This window comes from Carassius auratus, unplaced genomic scaffold, assembly GCF_003368295.1.
Source record: "Carassius auratus strain Wakin unplaced genomic scaffold, ASM336829v1 scaf_tig00038189, whole genome shotgun sequence".
In the NCBI taxonomy this organism is placed as follows: Eukaryota; Metazoa; Chordata; class Actinopteri; order Cypriniformes; family Cyprinidae; genus Carassius; species Carassius auratus.
The window spans coordinates 25,579-44,430 of NW_020526427.1; the positions used below are offsets into that span (position 1 = coordinate 25,579).

At 35.1% G+C, this 18,852-nt stretch overlaps 1 protein-coding gene across 2 annotated transcripts; it reads left to right on the forward strand.

Annotated features, from left to right (window-relative positions):
* Positions 1-14,728: 14,728 nt before the first annotated feature.
* LOC113083469 (otoconin-90-like) lies at positions 14,729-18,524 on the forward strand. 2 transcript variants are annotated; one of them, XM_026254525.1, is made up of 7 exons: positions 14,729-15,056; positions 15,852-15,914; positions 16,047-16,242; positions 16,684-16,790; positions 17,248-17,371; positions 17,448-17,513; positions 18,415-18,524. In XM_026254525.1, exons 1-6 carry the CDS (start codon positions 15,014-15,016, stop codon positions 17,473-17,475), a joined length of 561 nt encoding a protein of 186 aa, XP_026110310.1. In that variant the 5' UTR covers positions 14,729-15,013; the 3' UTR covers positions 17,476-17,513; positions 18,415-18,524. The 2 variants fall into 2 exon arrangements, with proteins under 2 accessions (XP_026110310.1, XP_026110309.1); XM_026254524.1 differs by lacking the exon at positions 18,415-18,524 and adding an exon at positions 17,783-17,826.
* The last annotated feature ends 328 nt before the right edge of the window (positions 18,525-18,852 follow it).

Here is an 18,852-nt window from a genome sequence, read left to right on the forward strand (position 1 = left end):
GGGAGGCGAACACAACAGATGCTATGCCATTTTTGTAAACATTTATTTTTCTATTTACACATCTTTTCATATGCATGGACTGCATGAGTCATCCACGGAGCAGCTAAATGTATCGACATCTCCTCCGGTTTGCACTTGCTTTCGTTTCGAATATTTGGGTTTGATGAAGCTTCTTTCTCTGCACATCTTGAGCTTGTTTTTAGTTCCTTTTGCAGGTTGTACAAAGCTTTTTACTCCGGTCAGCATGAACTGCACTCTGGGACATGTCATATTTGCACCACTAGCCATTTAAGGACCAAAAGCAGAGCCTCAGTTAGGAATTCCTCAACTGTTTGGCCTTAATCCAAACTATGAGCACATCCCGTCTGTGAGCGGGACATTTACTGGCCGGCTCAAAGAGTATTGCCACTGTACTGTGGGACCAGCGTTCCCATGACAACTACAGTTTCCTTACTGTAACCCTACATCAATCGCACGGATCATTCCAGGGTCAATTTACTATGGGAAATTATCAAACTTTATCCTTAGACAGCAGAATCATTTTTACATCGACCAGTTTACTTAACAAATTACAATAATTAATAGTTACACTTACTGAATGTTTTACTCCAAAACAAATACTTAGGTCTTCCAAATGGTTTCGCATTGAACAGATCCTTCATAAATTCGGTGTTCAAATGTGAATTTACTTTTTATATTTTAAATTTTTTACTTCCCCAGGTTTTTGTTGATTTTTGTCATATATTATTATTATTATTTTTTTTTTTTAGTACACAGTTAAACTAAATAAAAATAACGGAAACATTATTATTATTTTTTATTAGAATTTCTGTTAATGTTTATTTTAAACTATTTGTTTATAGTTTCAGTTTTTTGTTGTTTCAGTTCACTATTACCATCCTGCCCCTGGTTGTGTGTTCTACATATCTACTTCCCTTAATTATCGAATTAATTATTTTACCATTAACAATGTCGAAATTTACTGACTATCAAGTATCAAGATAATATTTAATATCAATATTTAATGTCTGAGGTTCAAGTCGTTTGTCAAGTCCAGTGTTGAACAGCTGGTCGTGTTGTTCCAGTCAGTGTTGTCTGCGTCGTTTAACATGGTTTCCCTCACCATCTCATTCACCTGGATGAAGAATTCTGATTTAATGGTGACTTGATGCTCAGTAAACCTTGCACAAATCAAATTTTGCAACTTGAATTTAGGAATTTAAGATAAACTGCACTAATATTAGTACTAATATCTGTATACCTATATAACAAAGAGTTTGAATAGAGAGAAAGAAAAAGCCATAAATTGGAAATGAACACTTACTGAGTTTTTTTTTTCTTTCATTTATTAGTAATTTTGACCATGGATGTTTTTTTTACATTCTTTTCTTCTCTGTTACTTTGTCTGCTATAAGCCTGGGGTTATGATGAGGTCAAGGCTTAGGTTTAATATGGTGTCAGATGCTTAAAGTGATAGTTCACCAAATGTGGACACAAAAGATATTTTGTCTAAATAAAAAATGTTTTTGTCCATGCAAGTAAAGCCAGTTGGGTCCAAAACACAGACATTTTTTCCAACTATCTTTAGTGAGAAACAAAGTCATACAGATTTGGAACAACACGAGAGTTGAGTAAATGTTGGGTGAACTATCTCATTAACCATCCTACAATCCTGCGATCGTGAGACTAAACAAGATAAACTCAAATAACCATGATCTCAAACCAAATACTGTTGTCATTATCCCAGAATGAACACTACAGACAACTTTTTAACTTTTTATTTCAAACTAGTCCAAGTCCATTACTATTCTCAACTAAACCAGCTAAACTAGAAAAATGAGTCACAATCAGTAACAATAAGTCACAAATCAGCCCAATAAAGCTTATACACTCTATCTTGGATTAAAAACTGTCAATTATTATCTCAGACCAAACAGCTGCCCATTATTATTATTCACCTGCTCTCTGAAAGTAAGGACTGCTATCTGATTTTCTCTCGGACTACCGTCTGTTCTGATCTCAGACTACTGATGTACACAGATACACTGCTGTTTATTGTTTGTGCCTTGGCCTTTTAGAGCTCCAGTCCCTCTCTGCCGGTCATTAGGTTCTCTTCATCATGAATCAATCCTTCCATCATTTTGCTTTTTAGGCCATCCATAATCGTTTTGCTCTCGGTGGTATCAGTAAAGCAACTGTTCCTAGGACCTATTCGGTTGTGTATTTTCCTTTTAAAAACCCAACAAATGATGTTTTCCTTCTCTTCTTTTTGGTTTCAGATAAAATGATTTCACACTAGTGGCCTTCTAAGCTCTTATATTCATTCCAGTTTTTGAAAAATAATCTTTATTTACATTCTGGTCAAGGCCAGGTTTTAATAGTTTAATTTGATGAGATAATATGCAAATGTTATGACGAACTTGATTTTTTTATGTTAAATCTTCAAATTGCACCAGTTAGTAATAAAGATATATTAAAATATACATTGCAGTTTTTTCTTGTTTAATTAGAAGTCCTTAATAATGCCTTTGTTTAGAGACAGATGCTGCTGCATTTAACTCAGTGTTGTTGGGGAATGTTACATTTGAAAACAAGAGTTTAGAATACAACTAGTCATGCTACATTATTACTTATTATTAAAGGGGGGGGGATGAAATGCTCGTTTTCACTCAATATCCTGTTAATCTTGAGTACCTATAGAGTAGTACTGCATCCTTCATAACTCCAAAAAGTCTTTATTTTTATTATATTTATAAGAGAAAGATAGTCTGTACCGATTTTTCCCGGAAAAACACGAGCGCCTAGAGGCGTGACGTGTGGGCGGAGCTAAAGAATCACGAGCGCCAGTAGGCTTTTGAGTTGAGAGCATGTGGAAGCTGTGACACAGATCCAGAGGCTGAAATTTAACAAGAGCAGCATCAGCAAAGGCGGTATGCTATGTGGTATGTACTGAAACTGTATATATTTGCTTAGCGGTTTTGGAAAATGACTAAGTTCCACTTTATGTCGTCTTTTTTTTTTTTTTTTTTTAAGCTGTACATGTGGAAAGTGCAGTTTGATGACAACATCGCATGTTGTTTACTTGATGTGCTTACACGCTGATAGCTAAGTTAACAACACAGAGATATTTGAAGCAGTTTTACTCACCACATGCGTTTCCAACACACGATCGTGACCCTTTTCCGTTGGGACTGCATTATCCTTAAGAAATAAACGATGTGCAATCCGAAATGCAGGGAACAAACAAAAACACTTGCACAACTCCGTTGATGCTCTGTAAAAATAAACTTCATCCACTGGTCCCTTAATGCTGTTTCTCTTTTGGTAATCTGTGCAGGGTTGTCTTGCCCTGGCAACCAAAAACACACTTCTTTTGTGACTTTTCGCGACGCTCTCGCTCTGATCAGGCTGTGCACAGCCTCTCTCTGCTCTGCTATACAGGAACGCGCGCTCTTCTGCACTTGGGACCCATATAAGGAAATTCCGCTCCATCTAACGTCACACAGAGCCATACTCGAAAAAAACTTTCCGAAACTTGGAAACTTGTGATAAACCGGAAGAGTTTTTTTTGGAACAAAAATACTCCTTCAAACGTACAACTTAATTTTTGAAACTTTGTCCATGTTTAGCATGGGAATCCAACTCTTTAACAGTGTAAAAAACTCAGTATGCATGAAATAGCATTTCACCCCCCCTTTAAATATGACGTTTATTGTTGCACAAATGTATGTAAAACCATCCAAAGATGTGGGATCTGTAAGATATTTCATGTTTTAAAGATAAAATAACTGATCTATTTTAATTAATTTTTAAACATAATTTATTCCCATGATGCAAAGCAGAATTTGGTGCTCAATATTTCTTATCAATATTATATAGGTAACTGCCCTTATGAAACAAAACTATATTGCAGTATATTGGAAAATATAATGTAATATATTAGGCATATAGTCTTATATATGGGATTTAATATTTATTTTTTAAGCGGCAATCATTTGTATATTTTGCAATATGTTATATAATATATGTATTATCAATATATTATTAAATGTATTTAAATATATAAAATATTAGAAAATAAAAAGGGAAAATATTATATTACAATATATCACAATATATTTTAAGAAATATATTGGTAAATATATTTTCCTTTCGTAAGGCTGCTTAATATGTCTGTGATAAAATATATATTTTTTTAAAAGTTATTTACTTTGTTTGAAAATAGAAAAACTATAACTTTTTAAATGTCTTCACTGTTATTTTGCAATAAATATTATGGATAAAGAACTTGAATTTAAGCCAGAAGGAATGGTTTGAAAGCAAAACCATTCATTAATGGACTGGTTTATTACTGTACATTTAGCATCTCCTGGTCACCAAAGAGCCAGTCACTGAGTTCAGAGTCGCAATAACAGAATATAGCTGGAAATATTGTGCCAAACACAAGTAGAGGGGCTATTGTGGGAATGGCCCTCTGCCTAGTTCTTGGTCTCCAGGACAACAGAGGTTCCCAGGCCTTGCGCTGTCCCAGAAACCATACGCTGCCAAACAGAATGTGCATGAGAAGAGAGGCTTAGTGTACAGGACATGGCATTTTCGTATTTAAAGAGTGGCCAAAAGTGCCAACTTAAGGGCTTTTTGGAGAGCTACATCTGCAAGAGAAAATAGGCTATACTATTAATTCAGCCAAATAAAATTTCAATTGGCTTTGGGGATGTTTGAAGTCATTTGACATTGTATTTATGAAACCATTATAGTGAAACCGGTATGTGTGTGAGTTTGTATAACTGTGTGTTACATTTAGCAGAAGAGAGAGAATCTATATCTGTGAGAGTTTCTTTGTTTGTGATTGTGTGTGAGAGAGAAAGAGAACGATTCTATATCTGTGAGAGTATCTGTGTGTGTGTGTGTGTGTGTGTGTGTGTGTTGGGCTGAGAGCAGGTCTTCTGTGTTTGCCAGCTGAGCTCAGGTGACACACTGGAGGGCTATTACAGCCTGTTGCCCTCTCCGGGGACCATGATGCCCTGCTGGTTCTGTGTGTGAGTGTGTGAGAGACAGCGGACAGCGAGCAGACGGCTGTCTGTGTCCTGCAGTGTCTGTGTCTCTCTTCTGCAGGTGAGTGGGATTTGTTTTTTTTGATTGTTTAGTTCACACTCTTCCTCTTCCTGGCACTTTATATACAGTGTGAACTTTTATGCTGCTTAAACCTTTTTAATTTGATTATTTCTAGTGTAATTTTAGTTGGCATGAATAATTCTGTCTTTTAGGAAATTTTTAGATATATATAATAATCAGTGAGTTGTGTGTATTTATTTTTGTATTTAAGTATTTATCTATTTATGACAGCATATTAATTTATAGTTCCAGTTACCGAAAGACACACTTTAGTTTATTTTTTTATGTCGATTTCACTGGCGGTAATTGTCTGCCATGTCAAATGATAAATATGCCTAGAAAAATAACCGGATGAAAATAATAAACTTCTGAAAATGATTTTTCACTCTCTCGTTATCTGTCTATTTTCTGTCTATAGTTGTATTAGAATTACCTGAGGCATATTTAAACAAAATCTGAAAGAAATATTTTCTGTAGCTATTCCAGGCTGGTGTTAAAAGGATTTTTGTAGCTAAATTTCTCTAGAGGATTGAGCTGGTGCTGTTGTGGCGCTACTAATGAAGTCTTTCATCTTTAATGATATTTGTTCAGCAGTGAAAGACTCATTTTAACTTGTGAACATCATGGTCTGTGTACAGAGCCAGAGAAGAGCCGCTGATTCAGGCTAATTGGGTTTGCAGTGACTGATCCACTCTCTGTGGAGATTAATTTGAAGCGTGAAATCTTGTCACACTTAGCAAACATGTCCAAACCAGAGAGGAAAAAAGTCTATATTTATTTGTATTTTTAATCATATAAATGCAGCCCTGGCAAACATAATATAGTGTGTGTGTGTGATATTTGTGGAAAACAATTAATAGAATGTATGTAAAAAAAAAAAGCTATCTTTTTTAAGCATTGTGGAGTATTTATTGTCTTAGCATATTTTCTGCATAATTTACAGCTATTTTATATATGACGCTGAATAAATAATAAATGGACAAAATGTTAGGCAGTGCAGTTCACATGCATTACTCACCTGTAGAGGGCAGCACAACATCAGCTCTGTTGATGAAATCTCAATGCATAAATGTATGTTCTTATTACTGTGCATACACACTCTTGTAGGCTATGTAATTTACTCAGGTACAAACAGTTCCGAATATGAAAGCTGTGTTTTTACTGTGTTTGTTTTGCAGAGATGGTTAAACTCAAAGTAAAACATTGGATCAGAATATGTTTTGTCATAGTAACACTGCTCCTTATTCATACACAAGGTAAGTAACTGTAGAATAAAGAAGGCAGTCTTTGCATTAATATATCTGCTAGTCAAGAGGTAAATAATATGTCTTTTTCAGTTATAAGACAAAGCAAGTTGATCCGAACAGAAGAACGAGAGCTCCTGGTGTCAACAGGTAACCAATCAGAGTCTCTCTTGGAGGACAAGCACCAATCAGAAACAATCATCTGAACAGGACAGAGCTCTTAATGTACAGATAGGCTGTTAAGTGCATAAATCATTGTAATATTTTTATATGAAGAGTTTAAAATGCTTTTACTTGCTCAGGCATTTAGTCCTAATGATTAGGTGCATGTGAAATGATGAATGTGGTGGTGAAACCTGGTAATGATGTTCATGTGTACAGGGTCCGCTTCTGTGTATGTGGTTTAGGAGCATTTTACAGGGGTGTAAAGAATGATTTGTAGATCAAAAAATACATTTATATGCATTGTATAAATAAGTGTAATCTTCATTTACCCAGAGATCCCAGCAGAGCACATTGACCCCGCCTCCATAGATCTTACTGGACTCGTCAACACACTCATCAATGCTTCACAACCAGGTATTACACACACACACACATTATAGTTGTTTTTTTTTGTTGTTGCTATGGGCACTTTTATATCCCAGGGGTTGATTTTTTAATTATTAAAATGTATGAAAGTCACAATAAAACCATTTGTAAACATGGCACCATGGCTTCGTCACTGAATAGTTTTTTTTTTTTTTTTTTTTTTTTTTTTGAAGGTATCTGTGACTTCTTTCACTCAGAATTCTATTTATGGAATTTATAATTATTTCTCATAATTATAAACTTTAGATCTTATGATTTATACTTTTTTCCAGAATTGTGAGACAAACTCAGAATTTTGACTCTTGCAATTCTGAAGTTACATCTCACAATTCTGTCTCTTTTTTTCAATTTCTCTGTTTTTATTGTTTTAAATAAAGGTAATTGAGGTCATTCTTTTATTTAGTATCATGCATTTCTAGGTTTATCTCTCACAAAAAAATACAGTTGCATTTGTTTTTTTTTCATTCTGTGGAGGAAACAATAGTATGTTTGTATATTCTGTTAAAGGTAGGGTAGGTGATTTCTTAAGGCTAGCGATAGCAAGCTAGCTTTGAAAGCAAAACCCCACCCTGCCTGTTTAATCACTGCAAAGCCACACTTCCTTCAAAACACAAGAAAGCTAAGAGGAAGATAAGAGATTGCATTGGTGTAGGACTACCTCATGAAAACACTACAGTACAAAGCACATAACATCACAATAATAGCATCTTTCATTCTCGCTGGAACACATTGATGATGTATCATGTCAGTGCAAAACAGGGTGCGCAGGCAAGACAACCTATCATAATGTTCGGACCGAACATTTTGATTGGATGAACATTTTATGGTCCTTATGCCTTCCACAGACAATATAAATATATATAAATAAATCTAGACCACTTTACGTAGTGATTGCGATCGAAATGTGAAAAAATATTCAACACGTATAATAAATTGCTTAAAAAAAAAAAATTAAGTAAAAAAATGTTTATGATCCGAATCACCTACCCTGCCTTTAACAGACCAAAAAAAAGTGTTTTTAACAAACACACACACACACAAACATCTCAAACTCTTGTGTTTTCAGGTTCACAGCATCTTTTCTCCTTACTCAGTGTGACATCACACAGTTCACTCTCTCTCCAGAAGCTCACACTGCTGGTCTATAATAGTAACTACCCTTATCCACACAGCCAAATCATACTGTAACTTCATCACCAGTATGGCACAAATATGATATGTAATTCTGTGTGTGTTTGCATGCGTGTATCTGTGCGTCATGTACACATGTATGGGTGTGTAGTCTCAGACTTTCAGGACATTGAGAGCAGTGTATTTCCCTTGAGATACTGTTACTGTCTGACAAACAAGACCAATGACCTCACAGGTGAAAAACCTCCTTCATTTTATGCTGATTGCCTATCTATCTATCTATCTATCTATCTATCTATCTATCTATCTATCTATCTATCTATCTATCTATCTATCTATCTATCTATCTATCTATCTATCTAATCCCTTTAATGTTTTTCAGATTTCACAGCTATCCTGCTGGATGTAATGGGAAACTCCACCAGTTACTTGCAAGAACTATTTAAGTCCAGCTCTATCCTCTCTGGTAAAACACCAACTACAATCACCTACACACATATACACACCTGTATGCAATGTAGTGCATTGCACTAATGTACTATAATGTTGTAGTGTTGGTCCTCCTAACATACTATACCAGTGTCATTGTGTCTGTTTGTGTGTTCTGTTATCATTATTCTTCCAGTCAGTCAGAAGAACAGCTCTGACTGCATCTATATCTGTGTCATGGCTGGAAAGTCAGGTGAGTTTGAGTATGCATACATTTTTTTTTATTCTCAAAAGTTTAGTGATTTTTTCATTATAAATTCCACGTTTCTTTTATTTCCTACAATATTTTAACTAATATATAAGTGTAAAAATGCGAGTAAACATACATATTGCAGCTTTAATGTTTATTATTAAAATCATTATAAAGGCATAATTCAAAATTTAAATTTCACCATTATTCATGTTTTTTCATTACAAAACCCCAACTTCCTTTCACAAAAGCATGTAGAAAATAGCAATGCAGATTTAAGTACTGTAATACTGTTTCCGTATCAGTCCAAAGACCTTGCCTAAACCAACTTGGAGAATTATGTTTGAAATGATGCACAATTTATTTTATTATTTTATTAAACCAAAAGCGCAAAAAAAAAAAAGATATTATTTCTAAATTCATTTAATTCAGTAGGCCTACACTCTAAATAACTTTACTACTGACAGTTATTCCTGCTCTCATGCACGTTTTATATGTTAAGTGTTAAATGAACTAGGTTATCAATATATATAAATGTAATAAAACAACAAAATAAATAAAGCAAAACTGAAACTAAAATAAAGGCATGTGTTCAGACAGTGATCTGTCTCAGCTCTGGGACATGGGCTCAGTCAGACCTCTGTTTAATCAGACCATCACAGAAGAAATACCCAGAGGTACAATCACACACACTTACATTTATTACTCCATTGCATTATACATTTAGAAATGTATTATTTAGATTCTATGATTTTTTTTTTTCTCCTGCTTTCCTTTAGGTAACATGACATTCCCATTGCTACCCTTTGGTAAGTGAGTTCAGAAAGCATATTATTGTTTTATGAGTGTCTGTTGTTAGCTATGATACAATACACTGTATTGTGTCTGTGTCTGTGTGTCTGTGTGTGTGTGTGTGTGTGTGTGTGTGTGTGTGTGAGAGAGAGAGAGAATATAAACTGACCAATAAGAGCCCTGTCTTACATCTACAGTAGTGTGGCATGATCTTCCAAACACCAGTGAACTGTTACTGTGGCCGAAACCCAGTACAGATTCCCACAGGAGCAGAGGTATTTTGACTATTTAGGAGTTTGGTGTGCTGAAGCAGACAAAAACGAGACTTTTCAGAGACAAAAACTGCTTCAACAGCTTGATTTTGTACTATTTCCACAGTACCAACCTCTACGATGGCATCATCACCTCTTATTAGATCAACAGCAGCTCCTGAAACTACTGTCACTGCGACGACCCCCACAACCTCAGCCACTAGTCATCTCACAACTGCTGTGATCACCCAGCCAAACGCTGTAACGGTAACCACAAATACCATCGCTCCAATGATGACCGTGACAATCTCACTGCCAACGCAGAGACAAACAACTACGACAGGCATCCAGCAGCTCTCTAAAGTATCTCATACAGAGAAACCAGGCAAGACCCTCCATTACCAAACACACACACGCAAAATGGAATCTGACATTTTTGACCTTTTATTCTGTTAAAGCGGCAAGGCGGCACAGCGGTGCCCGAGCAGGGTTAATGTTATTGTTGCCATGACAATGATTTGATTTGAATGGAGTCAGGCCAGAGCCACTGATAGTATCCATAGCAACAGTTCATTATTTTCCCTGGAGATTGTTTTGATTTGTCTGGGTCAGGAAGGTTAAAAGCACATTAAAAATCAATATATACACACTTACGTCTGTCTCATCGAGTCAACACAAAGAGGATACAGGATATGCACGCTATGAATCATAGACAACTGAGCTGCTTTCCTGCTGTCCATGTCAACAGCTCTCAATACAGGTGCCCCCATTCAGAGTGGAAGACATAGAGAAAGAATGAGAGCCCTCATCGACCCCTGAAGTGGACATTTATTCCTGCAAACTAAAATAGAGTTGACCACTAGATGGCACCACAAGCTAATGTAAAATGTGCAGCTGTGCACTGAGGTGCTGTAGCATCTTACAGCATTGCTCACAGGTGAAGCGCATCATTTCTGCACCACTAGCATCCCTAAATAAAACCAAGTGGGCCTATATCTGTTTGACTTTTACTAGAGTAATAATTTAATCAAAATAAAAATTCTTAGTAACTGTAACTGATTACAATTACATTCATTTTGTAATTTTATTATTACATGTAATTCTATTACATGTAAGTAGTTACTCACCAACACTGGCTCCTACACTATGTACACAATTGCAATAAAATAAAGTTACCTACACGATAGCGGCATTGATGAAACGTTTATCTTTATGTTAGGTAGACATACAAATGTCTTACTTAAAGTAGTATCTGTATATTTTTCTGGAGAAAGTATTCATATAAAAGGTTAAATATCTATATAGAGCCAACTGAGCACAGCAATGTGCTGTGTAAATGTTTCTTTTCACAAAGCACTTGGAAATATTGAAATCCTTTCATATGGTGCATTATCTTTTTTCACAGGGAGAGTTTACTTCAGTTTACATTATAACTTATCATATTGCTCTTTTCCACATTTCTGGAGATGTTTATTTTCCTCCCTCATTCTTTTTGTGATATTCTTTTTTCCTGACAGGATGTCCATGGAGAATAGAGCTATTTCATCAAGCAAGTGAGAATGTGGAGCTGAAAGAGACCCTTGAAGAGGAGCTGATCTGGAGCAGGGTTACCATCAGCTCAGTGAAGCTGCAGCCGTGTGTGCTTGAGCTGTGCAAGTTTTACTCTCAGTGTGTGTGCAGAGGATTCAGTCAGAGAGCAGCAACGTTACAGCGGTACAGCACTGCACTAACTCTCAACAACTGTTTAGGCTGTCTTTTAAAGTCACAATATGGGCATAAATAATAGAGATGCATGCTAGAACACTTGGAAGTTCAGTCGGCTCCAAAAGTCTGAATTCACATTGACAGTCTGAGAATTAAAGTGTGTTAATAAACCAAGATTTTTGTTTAATGTATAATACAGTTTTAAGATTTTACAATATTTCTAAGTCACTTAACAAATTTGTGACATTGACTTAAACTGAAACACACAAAATATATTATCTTGAATTCACATGCTGCTGTCATTGAGGCAGTAATGAACATTATTTTTTCACTCAAATATTACATTTTACAAAAGTTAAAATCAAAAGAGTTTTTAAGCATTAAGTGGTCTCTATGGAAGCCTGTTTCCGCCACTGAATAAAAAATAAGAAAGGTAATTGTGACTTTTTATCTCACAATTCTGACTCTTTTTCTTTGATTTGCATGATAAAAACTTGCAAATCTCACTTTTTTTCTCAGAATTGTGTGAAATAAATTTGCAATAGAGAGACAAAGTCGCAATTCAGAGAAATAAAGTCAGAACTGCAAGATATAAACTCATATAAAAATTTTTTATTTTTTTTTCAAATTTGCAAGTTTTTTTCTCACAATTGTGACTTTATATCTCACAATTCTTCCTTTATAACTCCTAATTATGAGGTTTTTATCTCACAATTCTGACTTTATAACTTGCAATTGCAAGTATATATCTCAGATTTTTTTGAAAACAAAAGTCAGAATAGTGAGAGAAAAAGTCGCAATAAAGGTTTTTTTTTCCAGTGTCGGAAATGGGCTTGTATTGGTCTCAGACTTCTGGATGCCACTGAAATAAATTCACACATTATTCACAGTTTTGTTAATAAAAATGATTAGTATCGTGGAGTAAGACAGTAATTCTATCTGTATTCTGAATATTGTTGATGGTATAAACAATATAGTCAATATTTTGTTCTGCAGATATTGTGTGGATAGCCATCGCTGGTATGAGAGACACACAGCAGAGGTCTGCAGTCGTATGAGGAGAGTCACTTTTTCCAAAAGTGAGTTACACAACATCTAATCTAACCCTAACAGCAAACAAATCAAAACATGCTATCATATAATACAATATACAATCATATTACCATATACAGATATACATCACAGACCTTCACTAAAAGTTCATTAAAATCATCAGTGGCAACAGAAAGAATTTGAGATTATTGAAAACCATTTATCATTTCTTCTACAATACTGTAGTTTAACAAAGTTTTATTCCTGTTCTTAGTGCGGCTGAAGTTTTAATATCCCATAAAAGGGTCGTTACTATTATCATTATCGTTAATATCTTCATTAGAGCTTCTCAGTGAATTGCTCTGGGTTACTTAAAGCTACTGCTGGCTGTGGTTAAACGTGTGTCTGAGCAAAGAGACAATGGATGTTTTCCTTGATGAGTGAATGACTAAGATCATTTAATCATTTCCCCTCTCTCTCACACACACACACACACACACACACACAGGTCACTGCAACCTAATTAAAGGATTTGTTTCTGTGTGTCTGAATACCTGCATGTGGGTCTTCACTCATTAAAGAATTTGTTTCTGTGTGTGTCTGTGTCAGAATACCTGCATGTGGATCTGTACTCATTAAAGTGTGTGTGTGTGTGTGTGTGTGTGATCCCATTAAAACATTCTTCCTACAGAAACTAATGATGTGTAAAGTCGGTCTCAATGATAGTGAAGAGTGTGTTTTGTGCTGGACAAAAATAGAATAAGATGAAATAGTCTGCAGACAGACACTTGACTGTAGTGTGTCTTCAGCGGTGAAACAGAAGAATAAGTCACAGGATGCTGCTGTTAAACATGTTTATAGACTCCAAGGGGCATTTGAGGCCACATATAGTGCCTTGTTTACCTGCCACACTACTATCCTCAAATATACTTTTCTTATGTCAGACATGAGCTGAGGAAGCAGAAAAGCACTAATAATACACCAGTCATCTAAGGGTAAATCCTACAGGAATATGTACAGAATTTGGAATCAGTCCTGAAAGATCCTAATGGGATCAAATAAGAATAAAATGTCCTACAGGATGACACTGAGATATTGAGTATTCTCTATAGTAACTTTACTTGTATTGGAATGTTTTGCTACTGAATAGCAACACAGGTTTTCTTATGTGAATTATAATGTCATAGAGGACAATTTATTCTATTGTTATGATAATCTTATTAGGAAAAAAAGCAATAAAAATGCTAAAAAAAAAAAAAAATCCAGTTATAATGCTTTGTAAATGTTTTTTTTAATCATGATAGGATAGGAATTTCAATAGGACTCCTGCATATGTTACAAATAAATTAAAATTACAATTTAAAAAAAGTAAATTATTGTTTATCCAGGAGAGACTTGTTTAATTTGTCATATTACATTTTTATGAAAGATTACGATGACAAACATGTTTTAACTTCAATTCAAAGTTCATACTGAAGCAATTTTTTACTAATAAAATCACAATCTCTTTCTCTCTCTCTCTCAGATCTGAAACAGAGATGTCTGGCAAGAATGTGTGTGAAGATGTAAGACGAGTTCATTTGCGGGTGACAGACATCTGAACCATCTGAACTGAAATTTATGTACAGTATGTTTAAGAGAAACTGGGTTTTGTTAAACAATGAACTGCATTGTTGTCATTGAATCTGTATAGTCTCTGCATCTAGTGTCTAAATTGCACTTTGTCTCTCCGGAATATAAATAAAACCAAACATATTTACCATGTTTGATTTTTGATGTAGTGTTACTCTTACAAACACAAAAATCATCTGAAAGAAATAAATACCCCTAAAATGGTGAATGAGTTCGGAGAAATGTTCATTAAATATTCAGTACTGAGAGGTATTACTAAAATGTGTTCATTGTTATTAAAAATGGATTAATACACCTAATATTAGTGCGTGCTGTGTATTTTTAGAGTTTATTCGAATATTGCCTTGTTAGCAGTAGCTTATTTCATACTCAATAGAAACCAAAAGGACACAAAGAATGATTTACAACCCCCATTTTCTGTTTGATCCTTACCTGAGTTCCTGTCCACACACACACACAATGGTCAGTTGTTTGAGGAGGTCATTTCTCAGCTGGGGTCAGGACCTTTACCCTGCATAAAAGAGCACTATAGAAGGGGTGTGTGTGTGTGTGTGTGTGTGTGATCCCACTTCATCTCTTCATGTGTGACCTGATACAAACCTAAAGAGTGTGTAGTTCCTGCATTTTGCCCTTTGACCTTTTAGAGTGTCCTAAATAGGCCTTTGTTCATTTTGGGATTATTTACTCATCTCTTACACGCACCTGCATTAGAAGAAGATTGTGAAGCACCAAGTTTGGATGTATGTGTTTCCGATTGCTGAAGCTCTGGTTTGGCCTCTTCACTGTGCTGGACTGAATAGGAATATTGGATGGTACCACTGATTGTTTAGTAGCAGATAAAGATGAAGCCGCTGTATCTTTTTCTCCTCTTCACCCTGCAGAAAGGTGAGAATATGCACACACTCTTCTGTGAGGAGCAAAGGTTCAGGTGAAAGTGAGTTCATCACCTTGGAACTGAAATTTACATAATTATTTTTAGTTCATACCATTTTTATATGCATATGAGAATGATTGAAGGATAATGTGACATTGAAGACTGGAGTAATTGCTGGTGAAACTTCAGCTTTAGCATCATAGGGATAAATCATTTATAGGCTACTATATAAGAAAGAAATGTAAGAATATTTCAAAATAATACTGTTTTTTATTTGCCAGTTATTTTAACAGTCAGTATTCAGTGATAAAAAATATTTTTGTGGAACTGAGTTTATAGTTTTTTTCTTTCAGATTTTTCAAATTAACAATTAAAATATATGTATACTGAACAATGAAGAGGGCCATCACTTCCATAGCATTGGATTATATTAAAAATTTGAGATAATTTGAGATGAGATATATATTATATATATATATATATATATATATATATATATATATATATATATATATTATATATATATATATATATATATATATATATATATATATATATATATTGCGTGAAGAAGAAAAGTTTTTATTTTATCATACCTAAAACAGGCCTATGTATTATGTGCTAGACAATCTAATTTACTTATGATTTCCTACCATTTTTGGGGGCAAAAATTATAATATTTCTGTTGACATAGCCTAACAGTACACTGCATTACTCTTATTCAGTTTATTGCAATGATATGGTGATAACTTCTGAATGATCTATGATAACACACTGATATTTAAGATCAACTTTTCTCTGTGCAGTTCATGGCACTGCTGTTTTCTGCCCAGAAGCAAGTGACCTCAGTTCTGACGAGCTTCTGATTGGTGAGTTCCTTTAGCAATCAAATGACCAGGAGAATTATAACGGACACTTTATTTATATAAAATGTGTGTAATCTAATATATAATTGGATCACATATTACTCGTTCAAATATGTGTGTGTGTTTGACGTCCAGGTTGTCTGGGGGTGCGGTTCACCTGGCTGTACTCGGTGTTTGATGACCTGCGGTCGGTTCTGGAATTCACGGTCAGTCTGCGGTGTGAGACCGGACTCTGTCCCGCGGACATCGACAATCACGGACATTACTGCAGCAACGCAAACACACGGGACACCGCGCGCAAACACGTACAGCCTGCCGACACACTCGACCGGTGAGAGATGGGAAGCGGATGAAATTAGACTCAGGAGGGGGTAGAAAGATTTTAAATGGATTTATTAACTTCACAGTGGAGTCCGCGCGCATCTCTTGCTCTCACCCTTCTTTCTGCCTGTTTAGCTGCTTCTCTATGCAGTTGGTGAAAGGATATTAAAAATAAAAACAGGCAGAGCAGTGAAGTGTGCAAAAAAACAAACAAACACGCACTTTATATTAAAGTGCATATATTAATATAAATGCACACATTTAAATATGATTTTATATAAAGGCACACACATACACCCACATGTGCAAGAATAATCTATGGTGAGATCAGAGGACCATAATATTTTCATTTCCTTTAATTTTTCTTTTGCCGTCCTATTTTCTGTGAAGCTGTAGGCCTGCTATAAATAAAAATACATAAATAAATGAAATAATATTGATTGTGTTGTAGGTGTTGTTTTACCCACTTGAGATGTTCTCAAGAGCTAAAGGAGAGAAACTGCAGTCGGAGGATACCAACATACAACAACTACACCTGCAGCTACAACTCCAGCTGTGGTACACATATTTCAAACCTTTTTCATGGCAGATTTGAGCTTTTCAAAGAGCCTTAAAAGGACGTTTTTTCCAACTAAGAGATAAAAAAGATTTGTATGATATGCATATATAGAGTGCTGTAGTGACAACATCATTTTGTGGGTTTTAAATCACCCTGGTTTGTGACAATAAAAAAAATATGTATAATTTTGAAACATTTAGTTCGTCATGACAATCTTAACAACTCAACTTCGAAGAATTTTGAAACCTAACTACAATCGGCATATGTAAAATACCCAACGACTTAAAGACAATGGAACCAAAAGTGCTGAAATGCTCATTTGTTTCTGGGTTTTGGCCTACAAAAGTGCTGTCTACAGAGTCACTAACCAGTATAGTATTTATATGACATGATTAAGTTGCACTATTAAGTGGAAAAACAGTTGATTGACCTTAATTCTGTATCCATCATTTGCAGATATGTTGGATTTCTGTGAGGAAGGATTCTGTCATTGTGATCAGATGGTTATAGACTGCATCAGCTCCAACCATCCCAGTCACAAAACAGGTTGGAGGCAACCAACCAATCACAGCACAGACAGGTATAGTAACAGCAGGTGTGTTCAGAAAAATATATTACATTACATAGTTTTTATCTCTCTTTTATGTCCCTTTCAGACTCTCCCTTTGTGACGGATTTACCTGATAATGATACCGATATTAGTGACATGGTCAATGGAACAGGTGAGGCTGTTTAGACCCATTAGTTCATGGGTTCATCCTTTTTTCTCTCTCTCTCTTTCATTGTTGCCTCTATATCTGTAATAGCTGGAAAGCTTTATACAGTATACTGTAAATTACTTGACTTTCTAGTATTAATGAAGGGACTTGCCTACTTATCGGCCCAAGCCATTTAAAAACATTTTTGAGGGAAATAATAGAATATCCAAACATAAGAGAATGGGAGAGAGATTTAGTTTAGCTGATCATCTACAGTGTGGTTTGTGTCTCAGACAGGGCGGAGCCTTCTCCATCAGACATCGACATGGACATCATGGTTCTAATGGTAATCGCAAAAAAATACAGGGTCATTTTAATATAAAACAAATATACCAATAAACATAAATAAATACAACAGTTTTTAAATAATTATAAAATTACAATGTATACATTTAGCTATATAAAAATTTTTCTAAACCTTTTGAATTTTTTTTATATAGGAAATTATGAATGGTGAATATAATTGATCAAAAGTGACCATAAAGACATTTATAACATTTATATATTATGAAATATTTGTTATTGGAGAAGACTGAAGACTGGAGTAATGATGCAGAAAATTCAGCGTTGCATCATTAGAATAAATTGCATTTTAAAATATGTTCAAATAAAAAACAGTTCATTTAAATTTTAATAATATTTCACAATATGACTGTTTTTACCGTAATTAAATCAAATAATTAGTGGTGAAATATTACAATAAATATGATCAAATGCTTTCTAAATCCAGCTGAAATTTTGCATAAGAAAAGTTTTTGTAGATGAGAAACCTTTAGCAATTATTAGTGAAAAAGATACACTCTGTTTTTTAGGATATTTTTAAAGATCATAAAAAATTCCTCCCTCTTTTACTCTTTTTCTTCAGGAGTTAATGGCACACTGAATGAGACTATGACTAACTTCAACAATGAGTTGGTGCTGGTTAACGGCTCTCAGAGCAGCAATATCCAGAGCACAAAGTACCCTGGGATATATCAGTCAGTAAAGCGCTTCACTGAACTTATCTTTAGACTCTTTTCTGTAGCCCAAAGGGTGATTTCCCCTCACATTGCTAGTTCTGAGAACTCCAGTAATCCTCAGCTACCTAAAGATTTCACTGATCTAAGCTGAATCTCGTCTTCAGGTCCAGAGGAAGAGGGGAATGAAGCAGCGGAAAGAGAAATGGACAGAAACTCAGAGGGAGGAAGTATAGTTGAGAGTGAGGGAGAGGAGGCAGTGGAATATGAGGATGGTAAGAGTGTCCCGTTTTCTACAGCCTGAGTTACAGCCTCAGATGCACTGCTTGATTTATGCATTTTGAGCT